Consider the following 18614-nt stretch of genomic DNA (forward strand, 5'->3'; position numbering starts at 1 on the left):
GTTAAAGGATTATAAATACGTAGATAAAACTTCAAAACGTTACAAAAATATAGATTCAGAACACAAATAGTATTCCCAAATTTGTAAAATCTCTCATACATACTTTTTGAACCTAATTAATAAGTCAATTGAAAAGTTCTGTCGTTTGATAAATATTTATGAGTATTTTACAACAAACCAAACGATTTTTAGTGGAACTCGTGAAGTTGTTCTTCACAACGCGGTTTATATTTAGAATACTGATATTTTGCATCCGGTTGTAAAGCACTGAAGGAATATTAATTTTAAACATAGGGATTAGAAAAAACAAACAAATAATGCCAAGTAAGAGCTTCAGTCCTTCCTTTATCTTTCTTTTCTTCTTGCTCTTACATTTATTGCTGAGTCATTTTAAGGAGATAGTTGACGTTTTCGTAGTGTTGCCATCGTCATAAACTATAAATGTTTGTCGTTTTATATTTCATTAGGGATTTAACGAAGAAGTCCTAAGCTGTCTGAATTTGAAACGCTTGAGTTTTTAACATAATTTATTACATTAAGCAGGAGAGTTTAAGCATTTACTATAAGTACTTTTTTTTAAATTATGCTCTTAAATAGTACCGTAGTTTTTGAAGAGTACACGTGGAAAAAAAAATTCTGGTAAAATTACCGTATTGTATGGTAATAACATTTCTGGTAAAAAAAAAACATAATTCTGATTAATAAAACAGTATTTAAACCATTTATTTTGTAATTTATCCTTTTATAATGCAAGTTCACCGGAAATGGCCAAGCATCGGGCCCCATTTTTAGGGCTTTTTTTAATAGCCAAGGTAGGAATGTCATGTAATTTTGACCCTGGTCAGAAGACGAGAACAGAGACTGAGCTGGTTTCCCTCCGTCAGATTTAACGTGCGCCTTGCTAATAAACGCGTCGGTTGTTTTGTCAATTGCCAGGAAAGAGCACACAACCCTTAGCTTTCCAACTAGCTGTGAGAGTATGAGTACTTTAAAATATCACCACCAGAATTTATTTAATTAAAATCAACATAGCGTACACCAAAGTTCGATCCACCTGGCAGACTTAATCGTAATTGCGTAAACGTAAATGCGTTAAATATGAATGACTAAGCTATTGCTTAAACTATTACCATGTCTGTAAAGTTCGCAACAGAAAAAATAGATCTAGGTACTAAGTTGTTAATGAAAATGTCACATCATTCCCCGTCGTACTGAAATATGTTTCGAGCTGTACCATTTGTTGAAGAACTATTGATTATTATTGATTAAATGAAAATTTCAAAAATAATTTATTTTGTCAAAATTAAATATGAGGATATAAACTTTATGCTTCCGGTTATTCATATCAACATTTTTATTTTTTCAATTTTTATATAACTTTAGAGGAAAAAATTGCAAATAAAGGTGTACATATAAATACAAAATCATTCTATATCATATCCCAAAATGTCACTAAAAGTATTAGAATTTACTTTTAAAGTTAGATTTATTATACAGAGCTATTGTTATTAGGATTGTTATTATACATTGAGACATTACTTTACATATATTACAATACAGAGAGATTGTTATTATACAATGCTAGATTCACTATTGGTTTAAAAAATAGCAGCATTTGTTTCGATGATGGTGCAAATAATGACAGACTGATATGTGTTAGAAAACATTGTGAGAGGAAAGTCATTAAATCCAACATATAAATAACCTCAAATTATATTTACGAGAGAAAAATGAAAACGTAAGCAATTTTTTTATAAATCCTAATATACGATGGTTTTAAAAGTTGAATTACTTGTAAAATTATAGAAAATTGTTCTTTGGTCGGATGAAACTGAATAGTGTTTTTAATAGCTATTGAAATATTGGGTTGAATAATTTAATAAAGTTTGATTGATTGCAAATGTTTAAATGGGCTTAATGCATATCGCTTACAATCACTTCATTGATGGTTCATTATTCCGAGGCGAACATTTCGCCGACAGCTCATTTCACCCACACAATTATTTCACAGACATAATTATTTCACCGACACGATCATTTCACCACCATGATCAGGGCCCGATAAAGAGAAGCTAAGGCCCTGAGCTGGACAGAATACTGATTAAGAAGGTCAAAACATTTTCCCAAACAATAAAATTTATATCATTCTCATTTTAATCAAAATTTCATTATAGTACACCTATGGGCGTTGTTAAGTTTAAACTATACGCATCATGCTGCACCAATCAGACCTTAAATTTGTCGAATAAGCCCCCCTACAATTGAGAAATTGCGTTTATCCATGTGATGCATATTGTACCAAGCACAGAGGGTTTTTTTAATCTATTTTTTTTAAACCGTTGTTGAACAGCCGGCAATTTGAATTTACGACAACCAATGTTCAACTCCATAGCCTTAACATTTTGAATAGAATCCAGAAGATAAGGGAACTCCTGGATTAATTTTTGGGACAAACTTGCCTTCGTGGAGGACTTTCTGATGGAACTAACCCGCATTTGCGTCACATGGAGAGGAAAACTTCGAAAACCTCCCAAAGTAAGCTCGACGGCAAGGGGAGAGGTTAGCTCGACGACACAAACCAACGATCCATCCGTCTACCACGGAGGATATTTTACGCCAGCATTATGGTCGGTGCGAGCCGGGTGCGGAATTCGTATTAACCAGTCATCACTGGGATTCGAACCCGTGTTGCTTCATTGGAAGGCAAACACACTATCCCTTTGAGCTACCACAGTTCAAGCACAGAAGTTTTATATATTTTTTAACTGGTGTTGATCAGAAGTCCCAATTCTGAGCTTAAACCAATTAATGTTCAACTCCGTAGCCTCGTAATTTTGAACCGAACCAATAAGACAAGGGAATTTCTGGACCAAGCCCTGAGACAAACTAGCCTTCGTGGGGGACTTTTTGATGGAACTAACCCGAATTTGCGTTCCATGGAGAGGAAAATCACGAAAACCTCCCATGGTTAGCCCATCGACAAAGGGACTCTTAACACCCGATCCGTCTACCACTGAGGATATTTTACGTCAGTACTGTGGTTGGTGCAAGCCGGGAGTAGAATTCGAATCGACGAGCCGGAATCGAACCTGGGTCATCAAAACTTGCGACTTGATTCTAGACAATTCTCATATAATTCCGTAAATATTAGTCCTATCGCTTCGAAATTTGAAATTTCCAGAGCCATCGTTTAGCTGCCAAAATGGACACCTTGTATTGCCAAGATTTTTTTTCCAATGCCCACTTGGAAAGTGACCTTTCGTCATACGGACATCTGAAGGGCAGATTTGTTGGCCACTCTTTCAGGGGCACCATATTAGGTGGGCCCACGTTGCTCCCACAGTAAGGACAGATGGTACAGAGAATGAAAGAAATTAGGCAAATTTAGGCTATGAATTTAGCGGAGACATTATGTGTTATTTTCTCTCTTAATTACGTTTGAATTACGCGACTTTCTTGCACATTTTATTATTAAGCAATTTACTTAGTGTCCGTCTGAGATATTTAGCATCATACAAGAATATTCACAAAATTACAGACATGTTTACAAATTCGTAACAATATATAATGAACTGCACTTGGTGCATCGGGTAAATGCAACCTTACATTTTGATCGACAAAAGCATTGTTGCTACTTTTTCAAACTATAAAAGCTAAGACTTAGAGTGAAAATTAGATATTGTAAAAATTTTTGGAATCAGCAAGGCACAATTTTGAATAAAGTGTAAAGTTTAAATCGTAAAAACCTTAAATTTAAATCTTTAAAATATTTATTTTTTTGTGCCCCCTAAAGATTAGGGGTCCTGGGAAAGTACCTTTCTGCCTATACTATGATCAGGCCCTGGCCATAATCAGTTCAATTTTGACTTATATTTCTGCTTAAATCTAACTTCAGCTAATCTATTTGTTGTTTCCATTTATTTAATTTTTTATTTCTTGATTTCGTTAATAATTATTCGTCGTTTTGTAAATTATTGTTTATTCAGTTAAGCCCAGGATTCAGACGTCAAAGGTATTGTTTAGATTGTAGTCGATATTTAAGAGCAAATTCCTAAATTGATAAAATTAATAAATTCTAAAGATATGGTAAAGAATGATCTTGAAAATTTCAACAAACTAATAGCAAATAATTGTTTCACTGTAAATATTTAATAAAATAGAATAAAGGAAAAAACTTTTTTTTTTATTCCAACTAATAAATAGAGAATTGATTTTAAATTGCTCGTTAATACGATCTCGCGATTCTAAATTGCAAAAGTAAAAACAATTTGTGAGAACTGGATGATAAAAATAAAAATACATTCTTAGAAAACTAATAGGAGAAAATAAAAATACTTAGTAAAGCCTGATTGATATACAGAGAAAAAATTCTGGTAAAATTATTGAACTGCATGGTAACGACATTTCTGGTAAGAAAAAGAAAACTATAATTCTGGTTAATGAAACCATAATATATGGTATTTAAACCATTCATTTGGTATAATTTTTCTATTCATAAGGTAACGGTTTACCGAACTGTAAAATTACCATATTTGACCTTATTTACCAAATTTTATCAAATTATAAAACTATATTTTACTATTAATTTTACCAAAATCATTACCAGAGGGCTTTTGTAAAAATTTTTAGGGTTTTCATAAGGCAAAAAACACGGTAAAGTTTACCATACTTTGGTAGTTTTGACCATATTGTTTTTCTCAGTGTAGAAGTAAGGACAATTTATGAAGATATTATGATAGAACCAAAAATAATCCATAAAGATCATATGATAGAAATGAAAGCAACTTGTGCAGATAAAAAGTAAAAAAAAAAGGCTTGAGAAGGATGGAAAAAAATTATAGATAAAAATTCATTTTTGAAAAAGAATAATGATGATAAAAACAATTTGTATTTCTTAGACGGAGGGGGGGGGGATAAATTTAGCAAAACGATCATAAAAAACAACATGACAATTTTATATCAGTACAAATAAAAAAAGCCACAAAATACCAACATTAGAAACACACGTCATTATAATGGTCAAATTTAAATTTAATTATAAAAAGTATTTATAAATCATTAAAAGTATTTTTACGATAAGAATCAGTCAACTCGAAGCTATGTAGCTAAGCAGAGTTATTCTCATTATTTTTTAACTACAAATTAATCTTTTAATCAGAATTTAATTACTTTTACATATAAATTTAAAACTTTAAGAACAGCAACTCACCATGTAAGAAGAATCAGAATTATCTACTGTTGACTTAGAAAACATGGGATAAATTATTTTTAACGATTCCATCTAAAAGAGTAGGATCAACCTCATAACACAACTACTCGTACTATTTCTTCTGCAGTAAATGTCACAGAATTGTTTTAGTACAGCTGTTTGCGTATCGAAATAAAATGCTAAAGTAATCTTATAATCCGCTACTAAAGATACAAAGGATTATTTATCTTTTAATTTATAGCTTTGTCAAAAAGAAAGGCAACTTGCGCAATGTTTCTAGCATATTTCATAGGAAATTCAAAATCGCAATTCATTTAAAAAATTGTAAATAATACTTTTTGAGGATTTTATCTACTTTGTTTGTTGGGAGAAAGTTAAATAAAAATAATTAACGTGTTCCGACTCGCTTTTGAGTTCATTTTTTTCTTGTGAGAAATGTCTGGTTTTATGTCTAGAATTTGAAAGCCGTAGTCGGCAAAAAAAAATTTTTATTTTATGAAAAAGGTTTCTCTTTAACCTCCATTTTCGTTAATGTACGAAAAGCTGAACAAACAAAATTATTTTCTCCTTCTGCTAGAAAAAAACAAACAATAGTTTTCAAAATATTCATTTTATATTTATTTATTTTTTCTTTTTAGTTTTGTGCATGTTATATTGAGGTACTTTTCGGTTAGCCGAGCGCAAGCGAAAAGTCCCCAAAAATGTAGACCGTCATCAATTTTTTTAAATTCATTTTTTTAAACATATGACATTTTTTGTTCTATTACCGTTTGTTCTATTACCAATTCTGAGTTAACGACTATCAATGTTCCACACCATAGCCTTGCAATTTAGAACTCCAGGATCAAGGGCTGGGCGACTAACAAGACTTCGTGCAGGTATTTTTGGAACTAATCCGAATTTATTTTCCATGGGGAAGAAAACCAAGAAAATCTCTCATGGTTGATTCTAGCTCACTTTCCGTTTACCATGAGGATATTTTACGTCAGTACTGTGGCCGGTGCGAGCTAGCTGGGAGCAGAATTCGTACCAACCAGCCACCGCTGGCATTCGAACCTGAGGCACACCATTAGGAGGCGCACACTCATTCCCCTCAGCCACTGTGGCTCTTATGATTTTATTTTATTTTATAACTGGCGAACAGTCGTTCCAATTCTGTGTTTATGACCATCAATGTTCAACTCCGTAGCCTTGTTATATTGAATACAAATCAGAATACAAGGGGACTCGTGTATCAGGCATTGGAACAAATAGCCTTCGTGAAGGACGTTACAATGGAACTAAACCGAATTTACGTTCTATGGAGACGAAAGAACCTCGAAAATCTCTCACGGTTAGCATGACGGCGAGGGAACTCGTGATCCGTTTACTATTGAGGATATGTTGCGTCAACACTGTGGTCAATGCGGGCCAGTAATGGAATGCTCGCCATGCCGAAGAAATAGTTGAATTTCTCTGCGCAAAAAAAAAAAAAAAAAAAAAAAAAAAAAAAAAAAAAAAAAAAAANAAAAAAAAAAGAAAATGAAATAAGACTAATTTTTTTTTTATAGGAAACTTTAGATAAATCTTACAGCGAGCCGCGATGGCACAGGGGATAGAGTGTTTGCCTTCCAATGAGGTGAACCGGGTTTCGATCCCGGCGATGGCTGGTGGATACGAATTCCGCATCCGGCTTGCACCGACCACAGTGCTGACGTGAAATATCCTCGGTGGTAGACGGATCTTGGGTTAGAATCCGTCAGGCTAACCGTGGGAGGTTCTCGTGGTCTGCCTCTCCATGTAACGCAAATGCGGGTTAGCTCCAGCAAAAAGTCCTCCACGAAGGCAAATATCTCCCAATACTTGATCCAGGAGTTCCCTTGTCTTCTGGATTGGGTTCAAAATGTCAAGGCTACGGAGTTGAACATTAGTAGTCGTAAACCCAAAAATTGGGTTGGTTGTTCGACGACGGTTATAAAAATATAAAATAAAAATAAATCTTAATTTGGAGAAATTGGTAAGATCATTATCTATTTTTTTTTCTTCAACATAAATCAGCCTGCATTTGCAACTTACGCGCATCATTAACATTAATTGATACATAGTTTGCAGAAAAGATGAATAATTATTAAATTATCAGCTGATAATTTAATAACAATCATTCATCTTAATTACAACTTTACGGGTAAAAGTTGTTGTACGATTTAAAACCACTAATATACATTATAAAAAAGAAGAAATGCCCTAAACACATTTGGCAATAAATTTCTAAAAGATCTTTTTCCCTTTAATAATATTCATTTGATTGTTCTATTCTTCAATAAAATAAATGAGATGACAAGATGGCTTGAGTTGGTTTTCAAGATGATAAAACGATCTCCATATTTCCTCTAGAAACTGAATTAGCTTTTTATTCATTATTTTTCAGATTGATATTCCTTTATTAGAAATGCTTTACTTTATATGAATAAGTTATGATATTATCAATATAATAAATGCCACTAATCAATGTAATATAATTTTTTGCCAGTTCCAGTATTCGTGTAACATCTCACATAAGTAAATTGTCATAATCGACACTCAATAAAATATATTTTTAAACATTCAAAAATGTATTCAAAAACATTAATTTTTGGCAAATTTATCATTATGTTAAGGTCACAACCGATATCAAAAATTTTAAAACGAAAATATAATTTTAGTTAGAAGTGAATCGAAAAATTTGGAAGAAGTTGGTTAATTCAATTTAGGAGCCTTTTCAACACAACTCAGATATTTTAACCTATATTGATTAAGTAAATTTATTAACTAACCTTTCAGCTCGTCAAATTTTTACTCTGTATATGCATTCCTGCGAAATACAGAGCTGCTCCTATAGTATTTTTTTGCGAGATGTTTAACAGGTAATAATTCTATAGCTTATTATCTAAAGTTAAATTTTTTATTCCATTTTAATTTTTATTTTTATTTAACAATTAGAACACTAGAAAAAGCAAGAAATAAAACAGCAACAGTACTGATTTTAGGAATTACTACAGATTATAAAAACGATGCCAAATCCCTCTTGATTTTAGAGCAAGCTACGACAAAGTCATCTGGTTCAAGGGTCATTATAAAATGTAAAATAAATCTATTTATTTCTAAATAAAATGAGCAACTTAAAAAACACTACAATTTGTCAATATAAATCAACTCTTATCTACTTATTCCTTTTCGAATTTTTTTTTAAACGTATGTTATACATATTTGAATAAAATAAAAGTCTCGAAAATCAATCAAAGTCAGTCGCCTTGCGCGCAAGAAAGAGAAAGAAGCTTCACTTGGCGAAACGCGATGGCTTTGAAAGGGCCAAAATGATGTATGATTTAGAAAGACGCCGTCCGTCTAATCGAAAAGTAGTACATAATTTGTTTATATCAGAAAGTGGTCGGAATTTCGATTGAAGGCGAATGAATTCTGTTCAGCAATAAAACGACAAATCGTGTTTTTAGTAACTAGAAAATAATTTTAAGCGTGTATTAATCGTCTAGATTAAAGCTCCAGATAAAATTTAAGCACACTATCTACCCAGAAAGGGATCGGAATTTTGATAGACGATGAATGAGTTCTAATCGGCAATTAAATGACCATAAATTCTACTTGTAGCGTTCTGAAAACGAATAAAACTTGCAGGGGTCTTCAAGTATGAATCTCTATGCAAGAGCTCTAGCTAGTCCAAAAGTTGTCAAAATTCCGTTTGCAAGATTTCGCCATCAAGACACGAAAAATGTCGTAAATAAAAATGTCGTAAGAATTGGCGAGACGCGTTTTATTTTTTTAAAAAAATTAACGTTACGTGACATAGACGTTTTGTTAACATTCGAACATGTAATTCATTTTCTGAATCTTATTCAGTATATTTTACATAAAAAAAAAATTCAAAAAATATTCGTTGAATTATTTGATCTTTTCAGTGGCGAGAAGAAAAGGGCAAGAAGATCACATTCCCAGACATCAAGGAATTCAGCTAAAGGGGCATTTTATCGACAACAATACAATTACATTATGATAAAAATGAAAATTTTACCACTACGAGAAATTGTAATTTTGTCTTATTTTCTACAAACAGCGAAAATGTAAACAAAATAAATTTCAAATATATAAGTCAAGCAAATTAGAAATGTAAATCGTTTGTTTTACGATTCATTGTAAATTATAAAACAATCAATCAGCAATGAAGAAAATCAATCAATTCATAAGCTAAGTAGTTAGGAAAGGGGAATACGAGCACAGGGATTTCGGGGATTTCAGGGATTCCGGGGATTTTCGGGGAATACGAGCACAGGGATTTCGGGGATTCCGCTGGAGTACTCTTAACGGGGGTTGGGGTGATCAATCAAATGTGACAGCTACTATAGTTGAGGGTGTTTTTTTTATTTTTAATTTTGTAATTAAATCTTTTTAATTATTACTTTTTATTTAATTTTTAGACTATTACTTCTTAATTTAATTCTTAATTATTACTTTTTATTTAATTTTTTAATTATTACTTTTTCATCATTTTTTTTAAATCTTTATTTTTAAATTTTTTTTTTTTTAAATCAGTTTTTTTTAATTAATTTTTTAGATTTTGTAATTATTTTTCTAATCTTTATTTTGTAATTAAATCTCTTTAATTATTACTTTTCGTTTAATTTTTCATCATTTTTTTAAAATTTTTATCTTTAAATTATTATTATTTTTTTAAATCAGTTTTTTTTAATTAATTTTTTGGATTTCGTAATTATTTTTTTACCTTTATTTTTTAATTATTTATTTNTCAGCGATGGCGTGTCATTGCGAATTCCGCATCCGGCGTGCACCGACCACAGTGCTAACGTGAAATATACTCATTGGTAGACGTATCATGGGTTAGAGTCCCTTTGCCGTCAGGCTAACCGTGGGAGGTTCTTATGGTCTCCATGTAACGCAAATGCGGGTTAGTTCCATCAAAAACTCCTCCACGAACGCAAACTTTCTCCCAATACTTGATCCAGGAGTTCCCTTGTCGTCTGGATTGGGTTCAAAATTACAAGGCTACGGAGTTGAACATTAGTAGTCATAAACCCAAAAATTGGGTCGACTGTTCGACGACGGTTATAAAAATATAAAATAAAAATAAATCTTACAGTAGACAAAGTGAAATTAACTTGGAGAAATTGGTAAGATCATTATCTATTTTTTTTTCTTCAACATAAATCAGCCTGCGTTTGAAACTTACGCACATCATTAACATTAATTGATACATGGTTTGCAGAAAAGATGAATAATTATTAAATTATCAGCTGATAATTTAATAACAATTGATTCATCTCAATTACAATTTTACGATTAAAGTTTGTAGTACGATCTAAAACTACTAACATACATTTTAAAAAAGAAAAAATGCCCTAAACACATTTGGCAATAAATTTCTAAAAGATGTTTTTCCCTTTAATAATATTCATTTGATTGTTCTATTCTTCAATCAAATAAATGAGATGACAAGATGGTTTGAGTTGGTTTTCAAGTTGATAAAACGATCTCGATATTTTCTCTAGAAACTGAATTTGCTTTTAATTCATTATTTTTCAGATTGATATTCCTTTATTAGAAATGCTTAACTTCATATGAATACGTTATGATATTATCAATATAATAAATGCCAGTAATCAATGCAATATAATTTTTCCCCAGTTCCAGCATTTGTGTAACATCTCACATAAGTAAATTGTCATAATCGACACTCGATATAATATATTTTTAAACATTCAAAAATGTATTAAAAAGCATTAATTTTTGGCAAATTCATCATTATGTTACGGTTATAAACGATATCAGAAATTTTAAAACAAAAAATATAATATTAGTTAGAAGTGGATCAAAAAGTTTTGAAGACGTTAGTTAATTCAATCTAGGAGCCCTTTCAACACAACTCGGATATTTTAACCTATATTGATTAAGTCAATTTATTTATTATCCTTTCAGCTCATCAAACTTTTACTCTGTATATGCATTCCTGCGAAATACAGAGCTGCTCCTATGGTATTTTTTACTAGATGTTTAACAGGTAATAATTCTATAGCTAATTATCGAATGTTAATTTTTTCTTATTTCATTTTAAAATGTTTATTTTTATTTAACAATTAGAATTCCAAGCACTAGGAAAAGCAAAAAATAAAACAGTAACAGTACTGATTTTAGTAATTACACTACAGACTGTAAAAACGATGCCAAATCCCTCTTGATTTTGGAACAAGCTACAAGAACACGACAAAGTCATCTGGTCCAAGGGTCATTACAAAGTATAAAATAAATCTATTTATTTCTAAATAAAATGAGCAACTTAAAAAACACAACAATTTGCCAATATAAATCAACTCTTATCTACTTTATTCCTTTTTGGATTTTTTTTAAACGTCTGTTATTCATATTTGAATAAAATAAAAGTCTCGAATAATCAATCAAGGTCAGTCGCCTTGCGCGCAAGAAAGAGAAAGAAGCTCCACTTGGCGAAACGCGATGGCATGAAAGGGCCAAAATGATGTATGTTTTAGAAAGACGTCTAATCGAAAAGTACATAATTTGTTTATATCAGAAAGTGGTCGGAATTTTGATTTGACGGCGAATGAATTCTATTCAGGAATAAAACGACAAATCGTGTTTTTAGTAACTAGAAAATAATTTTGAGCGTGTATTATCGTCCAGAATGAAGCTCCAGATAAAATTTAAGCACACTATCTACCCGGGAAGGGATCGGAATTTTGAAAGGCGATGAATGAGTTCTAATCGGCAATTAAATTACGAAAAATTCTACTTGTAGTGTTCTAAAAACGAATAAAACTTACAGGGGTCATCAAGTATGAATCTCTATGCAAGAGCTCTAGCTAGTCCAAAAGTTGTTGAAAGTCCGTTTGCAAGATTTCGCCATGAAGACATGAAAGCGAATTTAATACAAACGTCGTAAAAATTGAACAGACGTGTTTTATTTTTAAAAGGTTAAGTAGTGACATGTTTTGTTAACATTCAAACATGTAATTCATTTTTTGAAATCTAATCCAGTATATTTTACATAGAAAAATCCAAAATTATTCGTTGAATTATTTGATCTTTTCAGTGGCAAGAAGAAAAGGGCAAGGAGGTAATATTCCCAGACATCGATGAATTCAGCTAAAGGGGAATTTATTGACAACAATACAATTACATTTCGATAAAAGTGAAAATTTTACCACTACGAGAAATCGTAATTTTGTCTTATTTTCTTCAAACAGCAAAGATGTAAACAAAATCAATTTCAACTATACGTCAACCAAATTTGAAATTTAAATTGTTTGTTATATGATTCATTGTAAATTATAAAACAATCAATGAGCAATAAATAAAACCAATCAATTCATGAGCTATTTTCTTTCATATTCAATAATTATGGAAAGGAGTCACCTATTATCAAAAAAGGGTACTATAATTAATTCAGTAAAACATTAAAATCCATTACTATGTATTATTTTCATAATAAATAAGTTAAATAGGTTAACAGGTAAATATTGTATTTCAAGGAAAATATTTTATGACGAATGAATATTTTATTGAATATGGACTAATAGCGACTGAAGGTTAAATGAATATTTTATTTTCAAACAAATTTAATAATGAAGTTTTAGGGCGCTAAAGCTGTGAAGAGGAAGATCTCGATTCGATATAAATATTTGACCTTAGAATAATTTCACCCAAAAAATGAATTTAAAGAATGGTTACAGATTTTCATTACTATATGTATTTTCAACACGTGTATTTGATTATTTAAATAGATTTTTATTTGTGCCTTCCACACTGTAAAATATTCCAGATAAAATTACGGGATAACGTACCTGCACTTTGAGTACATTATCCGCAAAATTCATTTTTACTGTAAAATCTAATTTTACCACAATGCGATGGCTTAGTGGTTAAGGCACTTAACTGCCCTTGTGAAGAACTAGGGTTCGATCCTCAGTGTCGGCTTGTAGTTCCCCCAACGTCATATTGATGGCTTTCAGATCGTCTGTGAAGTAAAGGCGGCCTGTGCGCGGTGCTGACCACATTTTCACAATCACGCCGTTTGTCACGAAAGTGTGGGGTCTTAACCTCCGCGACTCTCCCTAACCTATAGCGGAAATGCTTTACTTTTCCCCCGTAAAATATTATACAGTAAATTTAACAGTAATATTTACATTATTTAAGTGATTCAGGGATTTTACGGTTATTATTATTGCAAAAATTAAGGTATATCAGATTTTTTGTTCCTTTACATGTTCCGGTGACAATGGATTTTACCGTATTTTGATCCGGAATTTTTTACAGTGCTGAAATAATACTCCCCTTTCAAGGGGGGGGGATTCAAATTAAAGTAGTTTGCCCCAAGCCTCCGTATACCTTTGCCCGCCTATGATCTTTTTTAAACCCTGTTACTCTGAAAAAACATTGATTTTACTTAAATAATTTTTGATGACTAGGGGCAAGCTCATTCGATAATTTTTCTTCATTCATCTTTGTTTCTTTTCAAAGGACAGAATTTTTTCCAAAAACAAAAATCAAATCACACGCAACAATTCGTTATGCTATTTCATCAGGTCACAACTTTTCGAAATGTAGTAGATTGATAGATAACACTTACCTTCCTGTTTCTGCAATTTTGAACCCAACTCAGTAAACAAGGAATTCTCTAAGCCGAGTATTATGATTATAAATTACACTGGGGAGCAAGTTTTTTTGTTGCATTTATACAAATATCAGATCTTGCCTAATTCGGGTTTCGGGATTCCAAACTTGAAATTAGTGTTGCTTCTAAAGACACAGATTTTTTTTAAATGACATTTTTCGTCTATTTTTCAATTTTTCATATTTAACAGAGGGTCGCGTAAATGCTGCAACAAACTTTAAGGGGAGTTAGGGAACATCATCATGATAAAAACTGTATAGGAACGCATGCCCGGAAATATAGTCGTACGCGGCAAGGGGCGCTTTCCTATTATGACCTGTTCAGAAACACTAGGAGAAGTAGTTCATAATAGGAAAAAGCTCCCAGCAGTGTGCGACGACATTTCTGGGCATGGGTTCCTATGCAGTTTTAATCCTGTTGGTATACTTAGCTCCCCTTGTCACAAAAATTTATGTGACACCCTTTTTTTTATATATATATAAAGCTTTTAAACTTCTACATTTCGACAAAAAAAAGAAGATTAAAAACGCCATGTGAAGAAAAAAATGTAGCTTAGAGAGAGAAACCTATTTCCTATTAGAATTCGGTGATATGTTAGTATCTAAGATTAGTTAAAAATTCTCACGTAAAATAAATAAAAAAAATCTTTTTTGTTTCCAGATTGTTCTCTGAAAATAAACCTGGCTGGGCGCAATCGATTTTCAATCTTGAGTCACATCTGTACAACGAAGAATTTAGAGGACGCTATAACGCCGGAGGAACTTTTCATGTCAAATTATATTTCACACCCATTAGTAGTTTAAAATTTTAAATTGAGAGAAAAATAAGCTCAGGTAATCTTAGCGTAAAGGATGAATGATGAAAACAATGAAATGAAGGAATGAAAAAATAAATGATGAAAATGTGGCAAATGATGAAAAAACGTTTTTAAAATATTAAAATGTAAACAAATTATTGCTAGATAACTTCCTCATCCCATAGCCAAAAATTATTCTGTCATAATTTGTTACATTTTGATATTTTGGAAGAAGAAAAAACTTCTAGGTTTACTTGTACTCGCTTTTTTCATATTTTCAAGTTTAAATTACTTATGGAGGTGAAAGGAAATTTGACAGGATGGTTCCCTACGTTACAGGATGGTTTCCACGGTTCCCTACCCAACGACTTCGCAAAATTTTTTATTGTAAGAGAATCGGTAAAAAAGCACTGCTCTGTATTTATAAAAAAGACAAAACTCTAAAATATTGTATTCAAACTTTCTTAAATTCGTATTTTTGGTGAAAAACTAATTACTAACAAACAAGATCATACCTGATGATCAAAAGCTAAGTTTCTACGTCCACTGGGTTGATCAGTATTCCCTGTTTGATCATCAGTATTTTTCTTGCAACAACATGCAGGAAAACAGGAACGAAAGGTAACTGCTAATATTCCTATCACACAAAGAACGACCAAAAGAACCGTCAGGAGTCTGAAAAATATTAATGAATTCATTTTAATAAAACTGGATCGTTTTTAACTACAGAAAAAATTGCAAACTATAACATCAGTTAGTAAACAGTTTATTCATTTGAGGACATCAGCCTCGTATCACTTACCACAACTAAAACCCACCGCACAACTATAATGGAACAATCCTCTCAACTGTTTCGTTTCCAATGCAAATATTTGCCTCATATTAAAGAGATCTCTAAAGACATGAAAGAGGTTCAGCCGATTCTAGGCAACAAGCTCTGTTTTGGGTACTTAACTGAGAAAGGAAGAAACTTCATACACTTCAGAAACGGTTTTTGTCTATATTCTAAGTAAAGATGAGACCTTAACCAGGCATATATTTGCGTTTTGACTTTAAGCTCGGCCAACAGTTAACTTAGCTATGTCGTGAAAAAGAAATATTAACTAGTTGTCACTGAAGGCCTTATTTACTGAATAGTGGTAAAAATTACACATATTAAAAAGTGGAGTTAGCTTCACTTTCAAGATCATGCAAATTATTTCTGACACAGCATTACTGTAAAAAAATTCACTGAAATTTAAGAAACAATAATTCATTATAATTTAAATCTATTCCGATAAAATTAACTGATTCGCATAATTCATTCGAATCCTGATTCGAATAATCTGATTATTCGTATCCTGATTTGAATCAGTTGCAAGATGGCGTTTCGAATCATCAAATCAATTCTGATTCAAATCACCGACTCCAAACTCTAGTATGTACCCTTTCAGTGCATTTATACTGTCAAACAAAGTGAACAGTACTTATATTTCTATTAAAGATATTACTGGAAAAGTATTTTAAGTGTCTTTTTAAAAACACTCAATTTTCTAGATTCAAAAACATATTACAGTGCTGTAAGTACAAAATTTCATATTGAAGTTTTCAATCAGCACTTACAGCAGCACGAGATAATTATCGACTGAGTTCTGTAAATATTATTTTGATAAAATGAAATTAAATTTTCCGTAAGGGAACTATTATTTTTTGAGTTGAATAACTAGAAAAATAAGTTACTCTGAAAGTGAACTGCATGTTATTTGCTTGCATTATAATATAAAGTTTCAGTTTTATAAACTGACTATGTATTATACATATAGTTTCAGAAAATATAACAAAGCTTATTTGGTTTATGTTCTTAACAGAATTTTACTTTTGCAGATTTGAAATATACGTTACTGTTAACGCAAAATTCGGTCAAAACAAAACTAATTCTTTTTTCACTTAAAGTATTATAATAGAGTTCACATTTAAGATTTTTTATGTTACAGGTTTACATGTATTAATGGACTATTTCCACAACTCTAAAAATAAGTTTCTTTTGCTAATTGTAAAAAAAAAATTTATAATCACAAAGGCAAAAATTATCATTGACACTAAAACTCGGTGTTCTAAATTAATCCAATTTTTATCTTTAATTACAATCAAAGTTAATTATTGTACTGACAGTGCTATACTTAACAAGATGTAAATATTGTTGTACGTTCATCTTTTGCTATATGTGTGTATAATGCTTCTCATTATATTTTTTACCGTCTAAAATACATCGTATATAAGTTAATAGATACATACGCAAATTAAAAGTTAGAGCTTTAATTAATTTTCAATGCAGTAACAAATTTCGCATCTTAAATGCAATTCGATAAAAATAGGTTTTCTTGTTCAAGTATATCTGAAACGTATGAGCTCTTATTTAATGAATCAAACAGCATTTCCTTAACCAAGGGCACTCAATGTGCTCAAAAAACAGTGCAAAAAGTGCACGCTTTGAGATGTTTCTGTGATCAGATGCAATCAATTTGTTCTGAAAGATAAACCATAAATCCATAATAAATTGAATAAGAACAAAGCTTTAATGCTTGATCAAACTATACACCTATTACCCATTGATGCCTAACCTCCCTTTTTAAGGACGGTTTAAAAATGTATCCTAAAATCATGGGAATTATTTTTTGACATAAATTTGACACACTTTTGTTAAATGTTCATTGATTTGAACTTTATCAATAGCAACACGTATCAAGTTGTCAGTTGATACGTGGTGTTAGAACTGTCAGGAAAAAAAAACTGTTAAATTTGTTTAATTTTTATCTTAGTTACTAGTATTTAGCAAATATTATAACAAATAAAACTGTTCTACTTTTTTAAAAAAAAATCACATTCAGTTATAAGATTTAGATAGTTTTTTGAGAATTTGCACTGCTTAAATTTCCAAAATATCAATTTTTCTTTAACTTTTTGAAATGAAATTTTTTCTTAAGTTCAATATTTTAAGTAATAATCCAGTTGATTTTGTGATATTTAATATTAATATACAATTGCGACTTCTGCATGATTAGTTTATCAAGTTAATTCCGATCACAGTGAGTGCTCCTAACTTTTAGCTCTTTACTGGGATCTTAAGTCAGCTCTTCAGCTACACCCAGAAAGATCCTTTAAAAAAGTTTTTCACTTGAATTTAGAAAACTTTTAATTGGATCAAGTAAGTTTTTAGTTTTTCCGCCAGATCAAAAGTTCTTCATTTAGATCAAAAGTTCTTGAGTAAGTTCGTTAATTGGATCAAATAAGTCTTTCAGCCAGATCAAAAGTTCTTCAGTAAGTTCTTTAATGGGATACAAGAAGTTATTCGCAGTAATGTTTAGGCAGTTCTACCGTCACATTGTCGGATCAAATAAGCACTTCAACTTAATTTATTTCAGACTCTTTAGTTGCATTCAGGAATATTTTTTTGTTAATCAGATTGTATAAACTCTGCAATTGTATACTGACAGTCAGGGCCGGATTTAAGCTTGGCGGGGCCCTAAGCTACTGAAAATGATGGGGCCCTTTTAAGTTAAATTCTATTTCTATAACACCTAAAGTAAACTGTCGTATTTTTATTGCTGAATATTAACATTATATTATTAAAAATTTGATAATATTGCTTGATTGTTAAATATATTGAATGTGATGGGACTATAATGTAAAGCCTTTCTATTATTGCACCTATTTTTTGAACGAGGAAAAAAACAGAAACTCTTTTTAAGAACATCATAAACACAGAGTAAAGATTTGGCATGTTAGAGGAACCATTATATGTTTAACAGAGTTTTTTTCTTGAAATTCTGAATATATGTTATTTGGAATTTTAAATGATATATTTTTTTTGCGATTTTTTTTTTCTAAATTGTTTTTTTTTTTTTTTTTTTTTTTTTTTTTTTTTTTTTTTTTTTTTTTTTTTTTTTTTTTTTTTT

At 31.1% G+C, this 18614-nt stretch overlaps 1 protein-coding gene across 3 annotated transcripts in view; it reads right to left on the bottom strand.

Moving 5' to 3' along the window:
- Positions 1–18614, bottom strand: part of LOC107452083 (bromodomain-containing protein DDB_G0270170) — a 44172-nt gene that overhangs the window by 11986 nt on the left and 13572 nt on the right. For 2 of the 3 annotated variants that reach the window (XM_043049444.2, XM_043049394.2), the window contains exon 2: positions 15195–15354. In XM_043049444.2, coding sequence (XP_042905378.1) covers positions 15195–15354 — 160 coding nt within the window. Of the gene's footprint in view, positions 1–5209; positions 5627–15194; positions 15355–18614 lie in introns of those variants that run through there. The other variant, XM_021146142.3, reaches the window with a different exon arrangement.

The sequence above is a fragment of the Parasteatoda tepidariorum genome, chromosome 4 (assembly GCF_043381705.1).
Source record: "Parasteatoda tepidariorum isolate YZ-2023 chromosome 4, CAS_Ptep_4.0, whole genome shotgun sequence".
Classification (NCBI taxonomy): Eukaryota; Metazoa; Arthropoda; class Arachnida; order Araneae; family Theridiidae; genus Parasteatoda; species Parasteatoda tepidariorum.